The 18,632-nt window shown below is 42.0% G+C and overlaps 1 protein-coding gene across 1 annotated transcript in view; it reads right to left on the bottom strand.

The window, feature by feature from the left end:
* The window catches only part of ADARB2 (adenosine deaminase, RNA-specific, B2 (non-functional)), a gene marked incomplete at its 5' end in the record, with an annotated part of 106,483 nt that overhangs the window by 14,620 nt on the left and 73,231 nt on the right, over positions 1–18,632 (bottom strand). Inside the window, one exon of the mRNA XM_010014088.1 lies at positions 5,365–5,533. Coding sequence (XP_010012390.1) covers positions 5,365–5,533 — 169 coding nt within the window. The remainder of the gene's footprint in view (positions 1–5,364; positions 5,534–18,632) is intronic.

Genomic DNA, 18,632 nt, shown 5'->3' with positions numbered 1-18,632 from the left:
GAGAAGCAGTAGTAAGAAAACAATTTTAAGGCCAGAACTTCTTACAAAATAAGCACTGAATTCTGGCTTTTATTTGCTGTATAAAGACAGCATCTGTGAACATTTCTCCCTCCAGATCCTGCACCCTGCAAAGTGTGTTCCTCAAGCCTATCTCCTGCAAGAGGACTTCTGAAAGAGGACGAGTGCCACAGCTCGTGCCTTTACAAGTAAGTCTATACACTCTTATTCTGTGTAGGTGCAAGTTTGATGCACAGAAGGCTGGCATCTCTCTGAAGAAAATACATTAGCTAGTTATCCTGTCAGCATGAACCTGCTCTGCCCTGGCCATAGCATGAGATCTCCAGTCCCCTTGCCAAGGTCTATCAAGGAAGAGGGTCTTGGGGAAGAGCAGCGCACTACAGAACTCTGTCTCTAATGGGACCATTTGGATTGGTAGATTCTGGGACAAATAATTTCTCTAGTTTCTCTGCATTGAAGAAGAAGGAATCCAGGTGCTGGTGATAAGATGTATAAACTTGATGAGCTTAGAGCATAGAACAGGAAACATTATACAGAAGGGAGGTGGCATGCATTGTTAGAGCAGGGGCATGGTGGGCCTTAGGGGATGAACCACAGTGGAAGGAGACTGGCATGAAGCTCTGTGTTCCCATGGGTCAGAGGGAAAAGCATATGGAGTGAAAGGCGGTTTCAGTACTCTGTGGCAGACTATGAATTTCTCCTACAAAAGTCTTATCCAGAGGTCATGGACTTGAGTAAAAGTGCATAGTTCCTCCATATTTTGTCCAGTCTTTCAGATTCTGCTGTAGGAATAAGAAGTAGACACATTTGGAAATTCTTATTTTATATATGCATGCTTTTGAATGTGTGAACTATCGCCTGCAAATCTGACATAGATGCACACACTTTGTGTGCAATGGGAAGCCAGCAGTTTTGAGTAGGGAAGAGGGGAGATTCAACATTGGGCTGGCTTTGAGCAGCTGGAGACACAAACAGAGAGCTGGTGTCCTTGATGCTACAGGGCACCCCTGCAGCTGGCGGGGACCTTAGCACCTCTAGTCCTCACTGGTCTGGACGTTGCTGACAGTCCAAGCAGAATTTAGTGCTGAACCTTACTCATGTTTGGTTATTGGATTCTGATCCTCAAAGAGGAGCTGAACTCTTGAGATATCCTTGGTTTTTACCCAGATGTGTGTGCCTCTGTGTGCGTGTGTGTGTGTGTGCATGCCTTTGTGTGTATGTGTGTACATAGGCCAGCAACTGCTGAGATTTCCACCACCAGCTGCATTAACCTTGCACCGACCTTCTAATAAACAAAGGTATGAGCTGCTTCAGCATCCTGCCTTAGTATGAGAGAGTGAGATGAAAAGAAGTTTAATTTGGTCCAGTGTGTGAATGGGTTTGCTGTCACAGAAAGCCTAAATTCTCTTAGGGCTACGATGTCTCTGTTGACATAAAGGTCTTAATACAGGTTATGATTTGCATCAAGAAAATGTTAAATGGCACAGATTTTTCCTCAAACAGCTGATTGTTTTCAAAGGGATTTTGCTCATGTTATTGCTGCTTGTTCACAAGTGTATACAGTGTACATTACAGAGGAAAATGAAGGTGGATGTATTAGGTGTTAGTGTAATTAACGAACTACAGGCCTAAAGAATGTGGTTTAATCCTAAAATCTATGGCACTGAGGGGCTGAACTCACTTCAAGTGCACTGTGAGACTCGTAGAAGTTGTGAGTGTAAAAGTTAACACTCTCTTTGGGTGGGTTATTTGGGGATACACAGAGCCAAAACTTTAAATTTGCACATATAAATGCATGGGTTTTTAAAGCCAGAAGGAACCACGAAGATCTATCTAGTCTGACCTCCTTTATAAGGCAGTCATAGAATTTCACCTTGTAATTCTCTGCCCGAGCCAAATAACGTGAGTATTCATGCCAGAAGTGTTTGTGCTTTAATTCAGTAAGGGAATAGGTATCATACCAGACTTTTTATCCTGCAATCTCAACAAAACCACAGAGCCCAAATAATGCATACCAAACATGAAATTCTCTCAGACTTGTGGTGATAGTAATAAAAATTGCTAAATGCCTTTGAATAACAAATAAATCTGATTAAACCACTCTCTGCTTATGGCTGTCCTGTGAGCTAGAAAGAACATAAATCGTTAGATACATGATTTATAGAATATTATACACTTTTCTGAGTAACTCTCTCCGTTTTTGGGTCTTTGATATTCTGATAGCAATGTCCTTTGCAAATAATGCAAAATGATGTATATTTTAGCAGCTACTGGCTAGGCTCTCAAGAGGAAACATTCTCTAATAGCCCAGTACCCCTGAGGGGCTTTTACAAGCAATAAAATCCAAAGCATACAAGCCAGATTCCTGTTATATCTTGCTTATACAAACATGAATTTCAGCTTCTGAGATCTTTTTTCTCATTGCAAGAAAAGTATAGATACTGTGCAACCAGATTCCTGCATCCTGCAGACATTTGGAGAGTCAACAGTCTATGTGGTAGAGCAAATATTTGGAGTCTGAAGTGTGGCAGAAAACCGCCTCCTGATCTCTTCAGAGGGGAAAGAGCAGGGAAAGGACCATCACACAGCAATGTCCTTGTCCACTGGACTCCTCTTCTGCTTGTACTTTCTATGATCAGAGGTGAAGAAAGCAGAAAACATCCCTATATGTGCTGAAAAAAAAATCAGGTGGAAAAAAACCTTTGATTTCTCTCCCGTATAGGTGAGGATAATGAGGATAAAAATGGAGCTCAGATAGTCTTTAATGTGGTAAAGTGAAATTCTGGATAATGTTTATTGAGATGCCATATCCAAATCTCTTCTCACCACTCTTTGCCAGGCTTTACATAACATTCACAGGAGCTAGAAATCTCCAGCAATGCTGTCACTGGTGGCCAGCCCTGCTTATTTTCTGCCATGCAAGAGGTGTTTTAAAACATTTCCTGCATTATGGGTGCTTTGTTTTCACTAGCACAGTGACTCCCAAAGTAGAACTTTTGAACCTGAATGAAGTTATGCAACAAATATATGTAATTAGGAGCCTAGCGGAAGTAAAATTGCAGAACCAGGTCTCACAATGTGACCATGAAAGAGAAAGGAAGGGAAAGGCATGCTTTCCAACTGCAGCCAGCATCGTAAACATCTATACATAGCCTTGGGTACTCTTTCCAGAAGCTTTCAGACTCTTAAACATGGTATGTGCCATGGCGATGTCCCCAGCACTCTCTGGACACCATGTTCCTTTCTCAGTTTCCCTTGAGAAAGGGTATTTTTTTACATTCAACTCCATACTCTTTATCAACGTTGAATTTTTCTCCTCAAAATCCCTGTTTGGGCCCCTCTTGTCTGGTTTTCATCACTTGTAGTTACTGGAGCTGCCCACATCAGATCCATAAATTAGCTTTTCTGTGGTCATTTCCTATCTCTATCCTTCCCCTTTATTAGGAATGACCATTTCCTCTTCCTTGTAATCTTCACTGGCTTCTGAATCTCCGACTTTTCTTGGTCTTTTCATCTGCTAATTCAGCAGTTGTCCTACCTATTTCCTCTGTACCAGAGCTCTTAAACCTGACCAAAGAGTCCACAGAGCTTGGAAACGTCAAAAAAACCACCACCACTCCTACAAATGTTGCTTTTCCCACTCTTTTTCTCAGCCTCTTTTTTGACTGTGCCTTACTGGTGAGAGTAAACGTTTGCTGTTCAACGTAGGAAATAATGATTGCTGAGGGTTTTTTTGGTTTTGGTCTAGGAAAATCCCATACCAATTTGAGTTACTGTGCAAATGAATAATAAAAGCTGCAGGAATTGATACAATATTGCAGTAATAATACAAAGATGAGAGCTGAAAGTTTGTTTCTATCCTGGAAAAACTTTGTGGTAGATTCTTTTTTTCTTCACAGACTTCAGTGCTGTTTAGATATGTGGCAACAAGGAAAAGATTCACTGAAAATGCTTAGCAGATGTGCCTGGAGAAAACCCAACTTCTCAGACTGCGTTACAGTCAACATCCCCATCAATAGCAAATGAAGTACTGTTTGCAAAGCTGATATTTAATTCACTGGCTAATGACATTCAAACCAGAGAGAGTGCAATATTTCCACGCTCAAACTTAAATTTGTTTAATTTTTTGAGTCCATATGGATCTGAACATGGAAAACCCAACTGCATCTAAAAACAGTGCAGGAGATCCACTGAAAACAGGGTTTTCTGTTATCTCTTATGAATAAATGAAAATATTATAGCAGAAGTTGCTCTTTATCCTTCATGCAAACACAACAGTTGTGATGATTGCACTTAGCAGAGGGCGGATTTTGTGAATCTGTTAGTATTTCCTTTTGCTGGTTCAGTCATACATTTTTCTGCCAAAATGGCAGGTTTTGCTAAGCCTGCAGACTAATTTAACTTCACTGGGTCATCCAGATCAAGCTAAGAACAGAATTTGTGCATTTGCATTAAACAAAAGCTTTATGCTTTTTTTTAAAGTTTGTGGTTATATTGGCCTTCAATAACTGGGTCACATTCTTGGCTGATGTAATTTAACTGAATTCTAAGGCATGATATTCCAGCAGAGAATCTGATGATAACATTTAAATTTTTACAGCTAGAATGCAATATAGTTTAGATGTAGAACTGCATCTATAGCTAATGCACATAGTGTATATATGTAATTATAAGTATACATGCGTGTATATATGCCAATAGTATAAGTATGCATACAAATGCAGACACTTTGTTTTCAGTTTGTGGTAACCATCATTTGGTATTAGTTAATGCCCTAAACTGAGGATGGTGGATGTGTTTACTTTTTATGTGCCACCATGGAATAATTAAGAAATATTTATTATATGGCAATTATTCTGCATAAATACATGTATTTACAGGACAAAGCAGAAAGTCACAGTGTGACATGCGAGTTCTGCGATTACATTCAAAAGAGTAGAAATATTCCTAGCAGCCTTTAGGATACTTTAGCCAATAGGATGAGGATGAGCTAAGTTTATCTGCATGATGGTTGGTTTGCAAGTTTTGGGGTAAATGAACCAATAAGAGCAGAGTGGATGTATTTTATTTGAACACTGAAATTCTATTGGCAAAAATGCGGCAAAGACAGTTTATATTTTCATCATGCTGTAAAAAGCAATCAACGATCCGTGGAGAATTTGGGAAAATGTCCTATTTACATTCCATCCTATTTATATGGTCTGTTTTTGCATACAAAGGAGGTCTTTGTTTCCACAGGGTTTATCAGCACCTGCTAGCTATTCCCCACCAGTAGCCATAGTCCTCTGTGGTATCAAACTTCATTTCCACATTCAAAGAGTTTTGCCATGTATATACATCAGGTACCTGGCAATTTTGTCTGTACAGGACATGGTGATGAGCTGCTCTCCCAGCAAGACGCCGTCCCACGTCTGAGCAGTGTTATGACACCGGACAGGTATGGTTCCTTCTCCAGACTCAATCTTTGTTCGGAGATGCCCACGGTATTTTCTTACTATGTGCTTGCTGCTGTTCACTGGGCAAAATAAACACAAGAATGGCAATAATTAAAGGTTCTTAGAAATAACTTAAGAGTCTGTGTTGACGCCATAGCTCATATTTGCAGAACCACCTGTGGAGGTCCTTTAAATCGAATGCAAAATTAGATGAGATTACAGCCCAAAAAAGCAGCCCAATGGAGAAAAGTATGTGCTCCCTAGCATGGTTGTCTTTTTCACATCAATCAAAACTTTCACACAGCACATGCTGAGCTCATGTTCCCATTCACATTCCCTCCTATATTTAAAAATAAGTGCTTGGTTTTTCAAAGCAGCAGTACAATATCTTGGTTTTAACCTGTGCTTATAGGACTGACTTGTGTCAATGGGGGCTATTTGGAAAACCGTGGTTCAATGAGTGCCATCAAGACTCACCTACATGATACAGTGCAGTCCAATAATTTAGTGTGATATTCATTGTCATTTTCTGAATAATTTCAGAACTTCTTGATTTGTTATCACAAAACATCATTGAAAATTCTCAAAAGCTGAAGTTTTATACTATGGATCAAAAGCAAATCAAAACTTGCTAGTTATTTATTGCTTGCTTAAATTCCCTCTATAATCTCCCTAAAGTGAGGTACCCTCCTGCTTTGTGTCATACTGATATCTATTATACAATTGCCATCCATCACTGATATTATCTCTGTGAGTGCTAAGCAGCTGCCTTTGGAGTGGTGCAGGGCAAGCAGCTAACACACTTGCGCTGTGCTGCAGTGAACTGAACAGAGTCCTGCAGACATGCAGTAGGTGCAGAAGATAACAACATACTTTACCTTCATTTTTATGAAAAGAGAAAAACTGAAGTTCATTATCAACTCTTAGCCTCTTTATACTGCTACTTTACCCCTGGGTATTTTGGTTGTAAAAGAACAGCAAGGAAGAGCAAGGAAATCCTCTGGGCCTGCTCACTGTCTTACACTCAAGAGGGTTTCACTGGAAGACACCTCCATGAAGAAGACCTTTCGCAGTTTCTCTCTATTGCAAAGGAAGATAATGAAAGACAGTACGCAATGGCCTTTGCTTTCAAGGGAAAGTTGTGCTGCTTCTAGAGACATGAGGCTTTTGCCCATATTTCCAACTGTCTAACTGTATTTTTCTATGGCTTGTCCCTCAGCTGGACCAAAAAGCTTTCGCCTGTGAAGGTGATGCTTCTCAGCCCTCAGATGGCTACGGGTCTGCCTGGTTCTGGCACTAAGCAACACCGGGATGTCACACATTGTGGGACTATTTGAACCTCTGGCCATGAGCAGCTGGCTCTGTGCATCCTCCTCAGCCACCTGCTCTGTCATCTCTTTACCATCCTTCCTTTCTATGACTGCTGTCTGAGCTGCGAGCTCTTGTGGAAGCAATTGATGGACTTCGGCTGCTGCCAATGGATGGTTTACAAAAAAGGGATGGAAAAATAAATCGCTTCAGCCCTTTGGGATTAGCAGAAGCAGTGAAGACATGTAGAACAGCAGAGTCAGCTGTGACCAGCCAGCAGACAGGTGGCTGAGCCCCCACCAACCATTGCCTCTTCACTTCCTTCCTGCTTTTTTAAAATTTAAGATGGGGATATGTGTGCCAGCTGTAGGCTGGATCAGGTATCACTTGGATTGGCTGGCCATGGCCAAAAACGATTCCCACCCAAACCCAGGCTCCATCATATCCTAAATGTTTGCAAATCATAGAATCATACAACAGTTTGGGTTGGCAAGAACCTTAAGATCATCTAGTTCCAACCCCCCCTGCCGTGGGCAGGGACAACTTCCACTAGAGCAGGTTGCCCAAGGCCCTGTAAAAGGGTGCCGGAGAGGGACTCTTCATCATGGACTGTGGTGATAGGACAAGGGGTGATAGGTTTAAACTTAAACAGGGGAAGTTTAGGTTAGATATACAGAAGAAGTTCTTCACTCTGAGGGTGATGAGGTACTGGCACAGGTTGCCTGAAGAAGTTGTGAATACTCTGTCAGTAGCAGTGTTCAGTGCCAGGTTGGAAGAGTCTTGAAATACTGTAGGGTTTGTTTATGCTGCCACAGGATCTGAGTTTGGGGAAAAGCAGTTATTGCACTGCCATCCCCATCAGCACCTGTGTCCACGGCTCCTTGTGCCCAGTTGTCTCAGAGCACCTCACAAACTGAGACACTGCAGTAACCACCAGGTTTAGAGTATCATGGTTTCTCAAACTTCAATTCTGAGGGAAACTGGGAAAAGCCAATGGACAAACAGAAAATTCAGTAAGAAAAAATGCCAGAGTCTCAGAAATGTCTCAATTGCTGGGCTTTGCCAAGACTACCAAGAAGCCATTTTTGTGACCACGTGCTGATCCTTTGCATATCCCCCTTGTCTGGGATGCCTCTTACAGTATTGTTCAGAGGATGATCTTTGGATGGGATTAGCTGTCTGGGAACTGATCCATATTTTTCTTGGGTCTCAGTGGGGAAACTCATTTTTTAAAAACTTCAAGCCGTGTTGAGCAGCACTTTTTATTACTAAACCATGGAGTTGTGGGGAAGGTACCATGAAATTTGGACAACAAAAGGAGAAAGTGATCACTTCTGCTTAGCAAACACATCTAGCTGAGCAACAGCGAGAAATGTATAGCAAAACCACTGTGCCTTAGTCTGCATGCACTGAGAACTGATGGCATGGCAGAGGTAGACCTCTGCCAGGGAAGCAGTGAAGAGTGACTCAAGAGACTATTGCTGCTTTAGCTGGTAGAAAGTGTGACTTGAAGCAAAACAGTTCTCTTTTCCTTAGCTTTCCCACAGGTGTAATGAAGATAATGATGCATCCTTCTGCAAATTCATTTAAAGGTACTGCTCAGAAACTATTTATGAAAAACAGATGCTATCCTTTCAATAAAGATCTACCACAGGAGTCCACCTGCTGGAAATCCCCCAGGACACAATGAATTTCTAGTGTTTCTTTCTCCATCTTTTTTTTAGAAAAATATTTTTTCTTGCTACACCTTTCTCTCCCCATTTCCCATCTCTCTCTCCATTCCTCTTACTATCTCAGCACCCGCTCTGACCTTCCCCTGAAGGCACACTGGTCTCCTAGATTACTCTCTTTTTCGGGCAGTTCACCGTGTTGATACGTTTACATTTTGCATACATGCAAAGGGACAGGTAACTGCTAGGGAATTTTAGCCTGCATGAAAAGAAGAGCAACCCATCATTTATGTGACTTTGATTTCCCTAGGTAAATATCACCTAGTGAGGGGCAAAGCAACCCACAATGTGCTGACAGAGATAAGGAGCCATTTCAGAGGAAGAAAAAGCAGCAGCCCCCCTAACAACTGTTGAGCTCTTGAGGAATTCAAAGCATAATCTGGGGGGAGAGGGATCCAAAAACAGTTCTTTGAGTTTGGGGATCTGCTTATTCGATTTTTCATTTGTCTATTTGATCTTCCCAGTTTTCCATGGACCAAAGGAAGTACAAAGGCCAAAGTACTCCATGTCTGGCTGTTATTACAGTATCTCAGTCCTGGCTGGCAAGTACCAGAAACCGAATAATGAAGTTTTAAAAGCACTTAGGAAGTGTGTGCAAGTGCACAGATCATCTCAGGTTCCAAATGCTCATATTAACTCAGCCCACGTGTCAAACTTTGCTCCCTGTAATGCATGCTCTGCCCAGGGTGCAGCCAAGCAGACGGCATTAGCTGATAGGATTCAGGCAGCTGTGGCCAGTGTATGCTCACCCTGGGATACACTTCCACAGCACTGATAAGCAGTTTTAACTGCTCAACTGCTATTAAATTCAACAGATAGGGTGTGACTAAAACCCTGTGCTGTACTGCCTGTGTCAGGCTGCTCACATTGCTGGGATAGCTGGCACATAGGCTCCAAAAGATGATCTGTAACATTTATATAAAATACAAATAACCCAAAGCTGTGAATATTTTCAGATTGCCAATAATTAAATAATCTAGAGCCGCAATTGGAACACACTTAGTTCTTTTTTTGCATATCATTAAGTAGCACAAGAAGATATAAATATTGAAGAGAGAAAAAGATGAGGCTCTGTGTGTTTTGCACTGAAGCTTCAGACAGACTCTAGCACATAAGCTGCTTGCCAGCAGTAAAAAATGCAGTCCACTTGCTGGCACAGCTTGCTACGGATCATTTTAAAGCAGTCTCAGAAACATATTTATTTATGCAACTTAGAGTCACAAACTACAGCCTACTCCTGTTCTGCTGTTCAGTATGATCAAAGCATCAGTGACTATAAGCATTTCTGATCTTTGCTGTGCTGGTGCTCCAACTGCTTAATCTCAACTAATTGCAGGGGAGAAGGCGTCTGAGGATGCCACTTCAACCAGAACAAAATGTCAATTCAAACCGGAATTGGAAAGGACAAATTTAAAAATCATTTGGAGTGGATTTATGATGTGTGATACACTCAGATGTGGAAATTACTCCTGAGAGTTCCTAAGATAAAAAGGTGCTGGATTATTAATTACTGGATTATAAATTTACATAGGTGCCTTGTATTTAAAATCAGTGAAACCTACTGATTTCAAGGGTCACCCCTTATTTTTATATTTCATCCAGAAGCAGTTTTGGCTCAAATGGTAATGAAAAAAGCCACTCCATATTTATTATTTAGTTGAAGGGTGAAGAGGAAATGAACGGTGATTAAACAGAATCATATGAGTAAGGCTCTGTCTGAAATTTTGCATGACTGCCTCAGAGGTTCATTTTCTATTTCCCTGCTTCAGTGGATGCTGTTCTCTCCTCATGAAGGAAGAAATAAAACAACCTATCTTGCATTTTTTTTCTGTGCTGGACCTTCCATTCATCAGCATGCTTTATAAAGCTTCCTTAGAGCAGTTTGAAACAAAGGGGTGGAAAGGAGTTGTTAACATCTGACTGCCTTTGTATTTTGATGGTTATTAGAGATACACTTTCCTAGAGCAGATGTTGAATAAATGTACAGTATTACTATTTCTGGAAGTGTTGAAGTGAGCATCATGGCACACTGAACGCTTTGGATATATGTCCTTTGCTAGGTAAGGTGGTTGATCAGATAAAGCTCTGCTGTGCTGTGCTTTAGTGACCAGCAGAGGCTAAAATGCAACGGGCCAGCTTTTGAAAGCAAGAAACTTCAGGGAAATTCTGAAAGAAGTTTGGATTCAGGAAAAAAGAATAGATCTCTCTCTCAACGTGAAAAGCTGAAACTGAGGGTAGGATTCATCACACCAAAGGCTAGGCTGGTAAAAGCAGTGGTCTTGTCTGAATGCCTATGGAGCCGCATCTGCAGTGAGTGCAGAGATGAATCCTTCCCAGGAGGCATCACAAGCATCTGGCTTGCATGGGTTAAAAGTATATTGAGATGAATCCTTTAAAGTCAAGATATGACTCTGAAATACAAGCCAGGAGGTTTATCGCATCTGAATGCAGCCCCAGGGGAGAACCGCTCACTCCCAGAGCCATGTAGTGCCTACCACATTGTGGCAGAGTTCAATTCAGATCTGTGGTTTGGATCACACAATTAAGCCCTATATACAAATATAAATTCTGAATATATACTGCATCTGTGAATGTTACAAAACCTAGAACACCTGTAATTTGTGGAACCGAAATGAACATTTGAAATTGAACTTTACCTTTTGCCTCCTCCCTGCATCTTTCCTGGTTGAAATCCTGACTTTGGACAGCAATCATGTATATCTTGACCTGATAAAAGATGTTACCTTTGGTGTGTTATGCTTTCTCCTCATCATTAACCTTCAAATAACATTTTTCAGTCTTTCTACTTCTTCCACAACTTTTCATCTACTGATAGTTTTAAGTGATGTACAGACAAGGTTTGAAAGGAAAGGCAATTTGCCTATTCATAGGTTATCAATATGTGGCATTTAATCCAGAAGAAGAATCAGTGATGAGAAATCCAAAAGAACAGAAAGGAAATGAGTGCATTATTTGTCCTTATCTGTTTTATGTACGTATTAATTAAAATATAATTTTTGATTTGAGCTGTGGTGTTAGAGGCAGTAATTGTAGGAAGGGAGTAAGAATGGTACTCTGTCATTTTAAAGTATACCACTGAGTATTTTTATGAAAACTCTTCATTTTGGTCTACTAAAATGCCTTCATATATGATCACTGATGAGCAAAATTTCATCTGTTCAAGTGTTGAGGCACTTTTACAAAGATTTTTTGTTATTTTTGTAGAATAATATGAAATGTGTTGAAAACTCATCCTAGGGAAAGGTTCTAGAATACTTTCATGAAACTAACTGCTATAGCAGAGAATGACACTCTTAACACATGACATTTTACTATCGGACTAACTTCTAAGTAAGACCTGGTGTCTCAGCAAGCTTTAATCCCTTGGGACAAAAATAATAATAAAAAATACCTGAGAAACAGATCAAAGTATATAACCAACTGGTTTTTGGGAATGTCTGCCTGTTGGGGAACCCCTGGGGCCAAAATGTGAGTAACTAGTTAAAATTCTTTTTAAAAAAAATTTGTTGCCAACAATGTCAGGCAGTGTTTCCTCTGAGAGTACAAATAACTGTTCCAGGCAAGGAGGAATGAGTAGTACTGGGTCAGGCGTGGAGGAGATCCTTCATGCCACCTACAAACCCAGACTGCAGACTCCAGCCTGCTCTGGAGTAGAAATGCATTAGTATGTTGAAACCAAAAGCACAAGACTTATCAGTGGAATGAAGATTCTGTGCATGTGGCAATCAAGGAAAGTACAACTCAAACACTTGAAGATTATTATTGTTAATTACTAATTGCTCCTCTCATCTTAAATCAGATGTGCAACGCCATTGCTTTGGAAGTGCAGCTGCTCCCGCAGAGCAAAGTCTTAGAGACCTGGCAAAGGGCTGTGCTGGTGTTGTGAACTCCAGTGACAGAGAAAACTTCTGCCTCTGAAGCCTTCATGAGCCTTGTCCAGTCACAGAGGCACATTAGCTGGTCTCCAGCAATGACCAGCTCATCCTTCACAGTGTGGGGAGCTGCTGCTGTTGCCCAGCTCAGTGGCTGAGCAAAGCCAGGGCAGGGCAGCGGCTGGAGGCTGCATGTGGGGAGTGGGATGCTGCATCAGACAGAAACCAGTTGGGGCCAGTTAATCACCTATGTCCTAAGCTGTGCATCATTGTATCTTCTTCCTTTATTATTTTTTTTAATAAAGAATGTTTTCTTTTAAAGCAAGGCTTTATCTTTTAAATATGCTTTGTATGAAAAATTGTCAACATCACTGGAATTGCCCATTTGGTACCAATTCTCTTCCTTGCCATGTTTTAATCAAAAAGTTTACACAAACATAAAGGGAATGTGTTATTCATCATAACCCTCTTCCTTTTATCAATGAAACAGCATGAATAACATGCTGTTATTCATGTGGCTTTGGGATTTTTGTTGTTTGGAAATTGAAATCTTCAACAGTGATTTAAGAAAAATGTTGTGAAAGAAGTCAGCAAAATATGAAAACAGAAAATGAACCCCATGAGACAGAAGCAGCAGTAATCTGTCAACAATATGGACAGATATTCAGCCCTCCCTGTGGTTGGTGTGAGCCTAGTGAGGCTGTGGTTCCTGCTGTATTACAGACATACTCTGGTTCAACTTCAGCTTCTGGATCTGTAGATGGAAATCAGCGAGTAAATTCTTACAGTCTCTGGCTGCAGAAATTCAATCTAGATCATCAAGAAGTGGCCCTTGTTGACATTAAAAATCTATGGATTGTAGTTACTAAATTATTCTGAATAATGTCAGGATAGTGCTTTCCATTTTTATATCCTACTCTGGCCATTAATTACGCTTCCTCAGAGCTGTGACAGCTGGATACCTTCTATTGCCATTTTACAGATACGGAAAAAGAAATTACCAAGGTGAGGTGAGTTCCTCAAGGCTAGATAGAGAAGCTAGCTAACAGGGCCATAGTTAGGATTAAATTGTTTGTTACTCTTAAGCAGCTGCCTTCAGTCTCTCTTCATAAGACGCCAAGAAGCTCCCAGGAGTTAAGGACTTTCAAAAGTCCCACAAAGATCTTAACTGGGTCTGGAGTTGCCTGACAAGCTTTATGAAACTCAGGTCATGAGGTTTACCTGTTACTCCCACTCACTGGAAGGCTAAATGAGACCAAATTAGATCAAAGTGGGTGTAATTTTTGTCCACAGAGATTTTTCCCAATTATGGTTAGATCTTTACCACCCAAAATACATGCTGTAATTAGGTGCATATCTCTAGCAGGCAGTTGGATATTGTGGGTGGAACTGGGGAAGCCGTGTCCAGGATCATGCGGTCTCTTTGTCCCTGAGGACCTTGGAGAACATTAGAAATCATTATTCCTTGGGCTGGACAAATTTGGGGAAAACCAGCTTTTCTTGGTGAAATTTTCTACTACTATTCTGGGAGCTTCTCAGACATGGCCTTTTGCTGATTAATGTAGCCTTTTTATCACATCTGAACATTGTGTCCAAATGTAGTGTTTCACAAAGCGGCAAAACCCATAACAAAGCAGAATCAATAAATACAGTGCAATGCCCTTTGGGGATTCAAGCATTCTGTTAAAATTAGGATCTGATTATAGCTGTGGAAACCTGTTTTCCTGAATCCTAACAAATACATGAAAGCTTTTCAAAGTTGTGGTCAATGCTTGCTTTGAGCAATCCATAATTTCCAGCATATTCTTTCTCTTTTCCCAGATAGACACACATTGCACTGACACATCCTTCTAAAAAATCTTATTTTCCACTTTAAAACTCTCCCTGAAACAACAAAACCCAAATAAGCAAAAGCAGCCAAGGATATCATGAGAGGGAATTGGGACATTTTCAGTGCATTGTCAAAGCCAAGGAGTTTTCTCATGAAACTGTTCTGACACAGTTTTATAACAGAGACTGAATAAAGGGAGTCTCCTGATACACTCCACTGATAGTGTACTCACTGAAGCTGTGATCCAGGATTTGGGAAATACAGGTTCACGTTTTTTCTTTGAGTCTAAGTGGCCTTGAAAGAAAAAGCTCACCTTGAACTAGTCCTGGAAAGAAATTAAATAGGTTTTTTTTCTACTCCTTGTTATTGTGCTGCTGACCAGAAGACATGAAAAGTACAGGGTGCAATCTTAATTTCACATAACTATATCATGTAAAAAATCTGCCTGACAAGTTTTGATTTCTTTCCAGCCAGTCAGTACTTCGGGCCTGAAAGTTGTCCATGAAGTGAAGCTGTTATTCACCAGTTAGCTTTAGAAAAACTCCCCTAAAATCCTAACTCTCCAGGCTGGTGAAGATTACTAATGAAACATGAAGCAATAGCAAACTTTCACAGGTTGATTAATTGGCACTGAAAGCTCTAGGACTTCCAATGTAGCTAAACAAAAGCCTCTTTCAGATGCGCATGCTGGCGTCCAGCATGGTAATACCAACAATAGAACAACAAGTGCTTTCACAACTCTTCTAAACCTGAAGGTCACTGGTTTCTCTGTCAGGTTTAAGGGCTAGAGCTGACCCTAGGCAAAAGAGCAGGGCACTGAACCTCTCCTTTGGATTACCAAAAGTGAAAGGACTTCCAGTAGCCAGAACACATGGGCCACATATTGCAGACCCTCTGGCACTGCTGTCGGAGCAATGGGTCCGTCTGAGCACGGAGATGTAACAGCTACTGCTTCTGCAGCTTTTCCCTCAGGTGGCATCAGAAGGGCTGCAGGGTTCACAGCAAAGGGCTTGGGCCAGTCCTCATCTCTACTTGTTCAGGTTCCCCCAACAAGAGTCTTTCTTCACCATTCCCCTGTAGCCCAGGGCGAGAAGAGAGAGTTAGGAGATGCTGGGGGAGGCAAAGCTTCTTGCAGCGCTGGAAATGGCTCAAACCAGTGCCTGCAGGCACTGTTGTCGGTGCACTGGAAGAAGGAGAGGGGCTCCACGCATCCCAAAACTTTCCAGAGTCTCCCCACACCTCAGAGGCTTCATGTTGCTGTCTCTTGCCCATTCTCCCATCAAAGCTGAACACCACAGACTCCCTCCCCCCCTGAACTTTCCCATTCTTATCGTGGCTCTCCTGTCCAGTGTCCCACTGATCCCTCTCAGCCACACTTTTCCTGAAATCCCTTTGTCCACCTTCCCCATAAGAAGACGGCTCACTTACAGTCCCAGCATGGAGTTATGTTGGATGTTGGGAAGAAATCTTTGAACTGGCTACATGCAGCACCACCTCCACACCTGGGAAGCCCTGAGCTAAACCAGACCACTGCTCAGACCTGCAGAGAGCAGGCGGAGAGAGGACTGCTACACCTGGGCTGGGCTCTGCTGTCATCTTTGCCTTTGTCAGCTGGCCAGGAGGGTGGTGTGTGTAAGTGATGGAGACAATCAACCAGAGGGGACAGTCCTGTGACCATGCTTTCCCTATCAAGTTAATTTGAGTGAGAGCAGCACTCTGAAATAGCATTTAAGCAGTTTGGGAGGATTGAGTTAGAAAAAAGGGCTAACAGACCTGAATAGGAATCTAAACTCCTTGACAGACCAGCTTCTAGTTAACTTTAGAAAGTCTTTGTGTTTCCTCTCTATCTACCTTGGTAGATTGAGGCTGTGTCCATGGCAAAAGAAGGAAAGGGCCATCACTTCAACACGACTTTATCTCATAAGAGGCTGACAAAGGGTGTTGTGTACACATCCTGAACCCAAATCTTTTGGCTCCATCCCAGTCCAGTCTTAATGAAGCGAAAGGACAATTTCCCCTCTCCTTCTTTAATAACCAGTTCCCTAGCCCCTGAAGTAATCCAACAGCTTCATGCTATGTCTGCAATTTCTGCAGCATCCTTTACATGACAAAGCAATCTGGGCTGACCACAGTAATTCATCCAGTGCTAGGATTATTTCTCCCGAGGCAGTGTTCAGTGCTACAGCCTACAGTGTTGCACGATTTTTTTTCTTTTGTGTTACTTCTGGGCATGGTTCTCTATGATAATTTTATTCTGAGATCCCCCAAGGTATTGTTTTGCTCAGCCATATGAAAAATAGGAAAATAATGCACCTTCATCCCAGTTCCACAGACAGGCCATTCATCAGCATAAAATCAACTTTACAGCCTAGGAGGAAGCTGCTCCATGCACTGAATAGCTACGAATTCCAGTATGGTTTCCCCAGCTGCAGCAGGCCAGCAGCTGTGATGGAGTGATATGATAGCTGGGAGCACTTGTACAATGGAAACAAATAATAGTGTTCAAGCCCAAGGGATGACCTATGGTTACCCTCAATTTTTGTAACAGGGGCAGTATATCAATTTGTTAGGACTTGCATTTTCTTGTAGTTAGTTACAGATATCTAATTTATTTTCAGATCACTGAGTTATTTACATTGGTTCTTCTTGAAATGCTTTCCCCCATATCATCTACCCATGAGAACAGAATTTGTCCATTTAAACAAAACAGGATTGGCAGAAGGAAGGCAGAGATTTCTTCCCTTGCACATCCAATAACATTCACCAAAACCAATGCTTTTGGGAGCTATTCTAGTCCAGCTGCTGCGATAAGCATCCTCATTGTATTTCCATCCTGGTACCTGCCTGCAGGACCCTGAATGCAGAACTCTGGGGTTCACAGTCTCCTGCCAGTTGAAGGAGATAATTTGTGTCCATCTCTTGGACATGGATAGGCTCCTTAAACAGCCTCTGAATTTGGCCCTCTCCAGCCAGTCTGCTCAGGATATGACTTTCGGGGACTCTGATCTGGAGATCATATACTGATGCAATCTGGGACAGTCCCAACTGAACAAGGAGGGCTGAGTCTCCAGTGTGGGCAGGGCCACCCTTTAAGACAGCCCCAGATTTGGGGGTTATCAGAGAGCATTTTATCTGAGAATGAGATGTAAAATCCAGCTGCCAGACTCGCAAGCAGGGAAAGCACAGGATCACACAGTAAAAGCACACTTGAAGTAGAGAGCGCAAACTTGTCTTTCTGGATACTATTCAATTCCCCAACTTCTCTCACAACGGCAGTGCACATCTTCTCCCCATCACATCACCTACCAAGGCAATGATCCAGCTCACGTGGTTGCAAGTGGATGCTGTTTAGATGAAAGTGCTGTCAAATGTGTGTGCATGAGAGCTTCAGCACAGCTGTAGGTTAATAGACAAGCAGGAGGAAGACCCCATGTGGAGCAGATGCAATGGTGTGTTTCAGACCTAAAGGGAGCGTGGGATAAAACAGGAGCTGGGCTATCAAGGAGTCAATGGTACAAGGCAATACAGCATGTTAGCAAGAGATAGAAAAGCAGCCCAGGGGACAAGAGTGGAGACAAACCCTGGGGCAGATTCTGTTTGTCTCTTTGGCAATCCACATAGTGAAAAAGAGCTCATCTCTAGAAGAAAGATGGACAATAAGGTAAAATCCTGCCAGGGAAGGAGGAGGGGGGAAGCGGAGGATTTATTAACTGAATTTTTTAAGCACTTCATTTTGCTTTTCAAGAGACTCTTTAAAAAAGCGCCAATGAGTCAAGAAGCCCTAAATTAGCCAGGAAAACACTTTAGCAAAGCAAGGGCTTGATTACTACATGGTTTGCCCTAGACTCAGAAGGTGTAAAATACAGAACAAATACTACAGGGCTAGCTGCCCCATGGCTCTACCTCATGAGCTGGAGCATGCATGCTGTAATGGAGAAACGTCAGCCCCTTAAAACCTTCAGGAACGTCCTGTTAACTTGGTGCTGTGATACTGCCCTCAGGAGAAATCAGAAATCCAGGCATGCTTTGCTTGGGTGTACACAAAGGGAGAAGGTACTAGAAAAGAAGATGTCCCAGGCTCCTTGTCCTACTGAACTGAAGCAGGGCAGAAGAGGTTTGAGGACACTGGGAACATTCTGCCTCTTCACCATATAGCTGTGCTACAACCTTGTGGGTGACCTTGGAAAATGACTAAAAGAGCCTTGGGAAAGAGACTGGCTGGAAAGAATGAGCCAGGAAAAGTCCATAAGAACTCTTACAACCATCTGAAACCCCTCTGACATTTCCCAGCCTCCTATTTTTGCAGCACCACTAACTCTTGCTGGCCTCCTTTCTTGTTGTCATGTGCTCCTGCTCCTCTCCTCTCAGCCACCTCCTCTATGCTCTTGGATTGTACCTACCTGCCTCTCCTGAAGCA

The sequence above is a fragment of the Nestor notabilis genome, unplaced genomic scaffold (genome assembly GCF_000696875.1).
Source record: "Nestor notabilis isolate BGI_N333 unplaced genomic scaffold, ASM69687v1 scaffold630, whole genome shotgun sequence".
NCBI classification, from domain to species: Eukaryota; Metazoa; Chordata; class Aves; order Psittaciformes; family Psittacidae; genus Nestor; species Nestor notabilis.
This window is presented reverse-complemented; position numbering and strand designations above follow the sequence as displayed.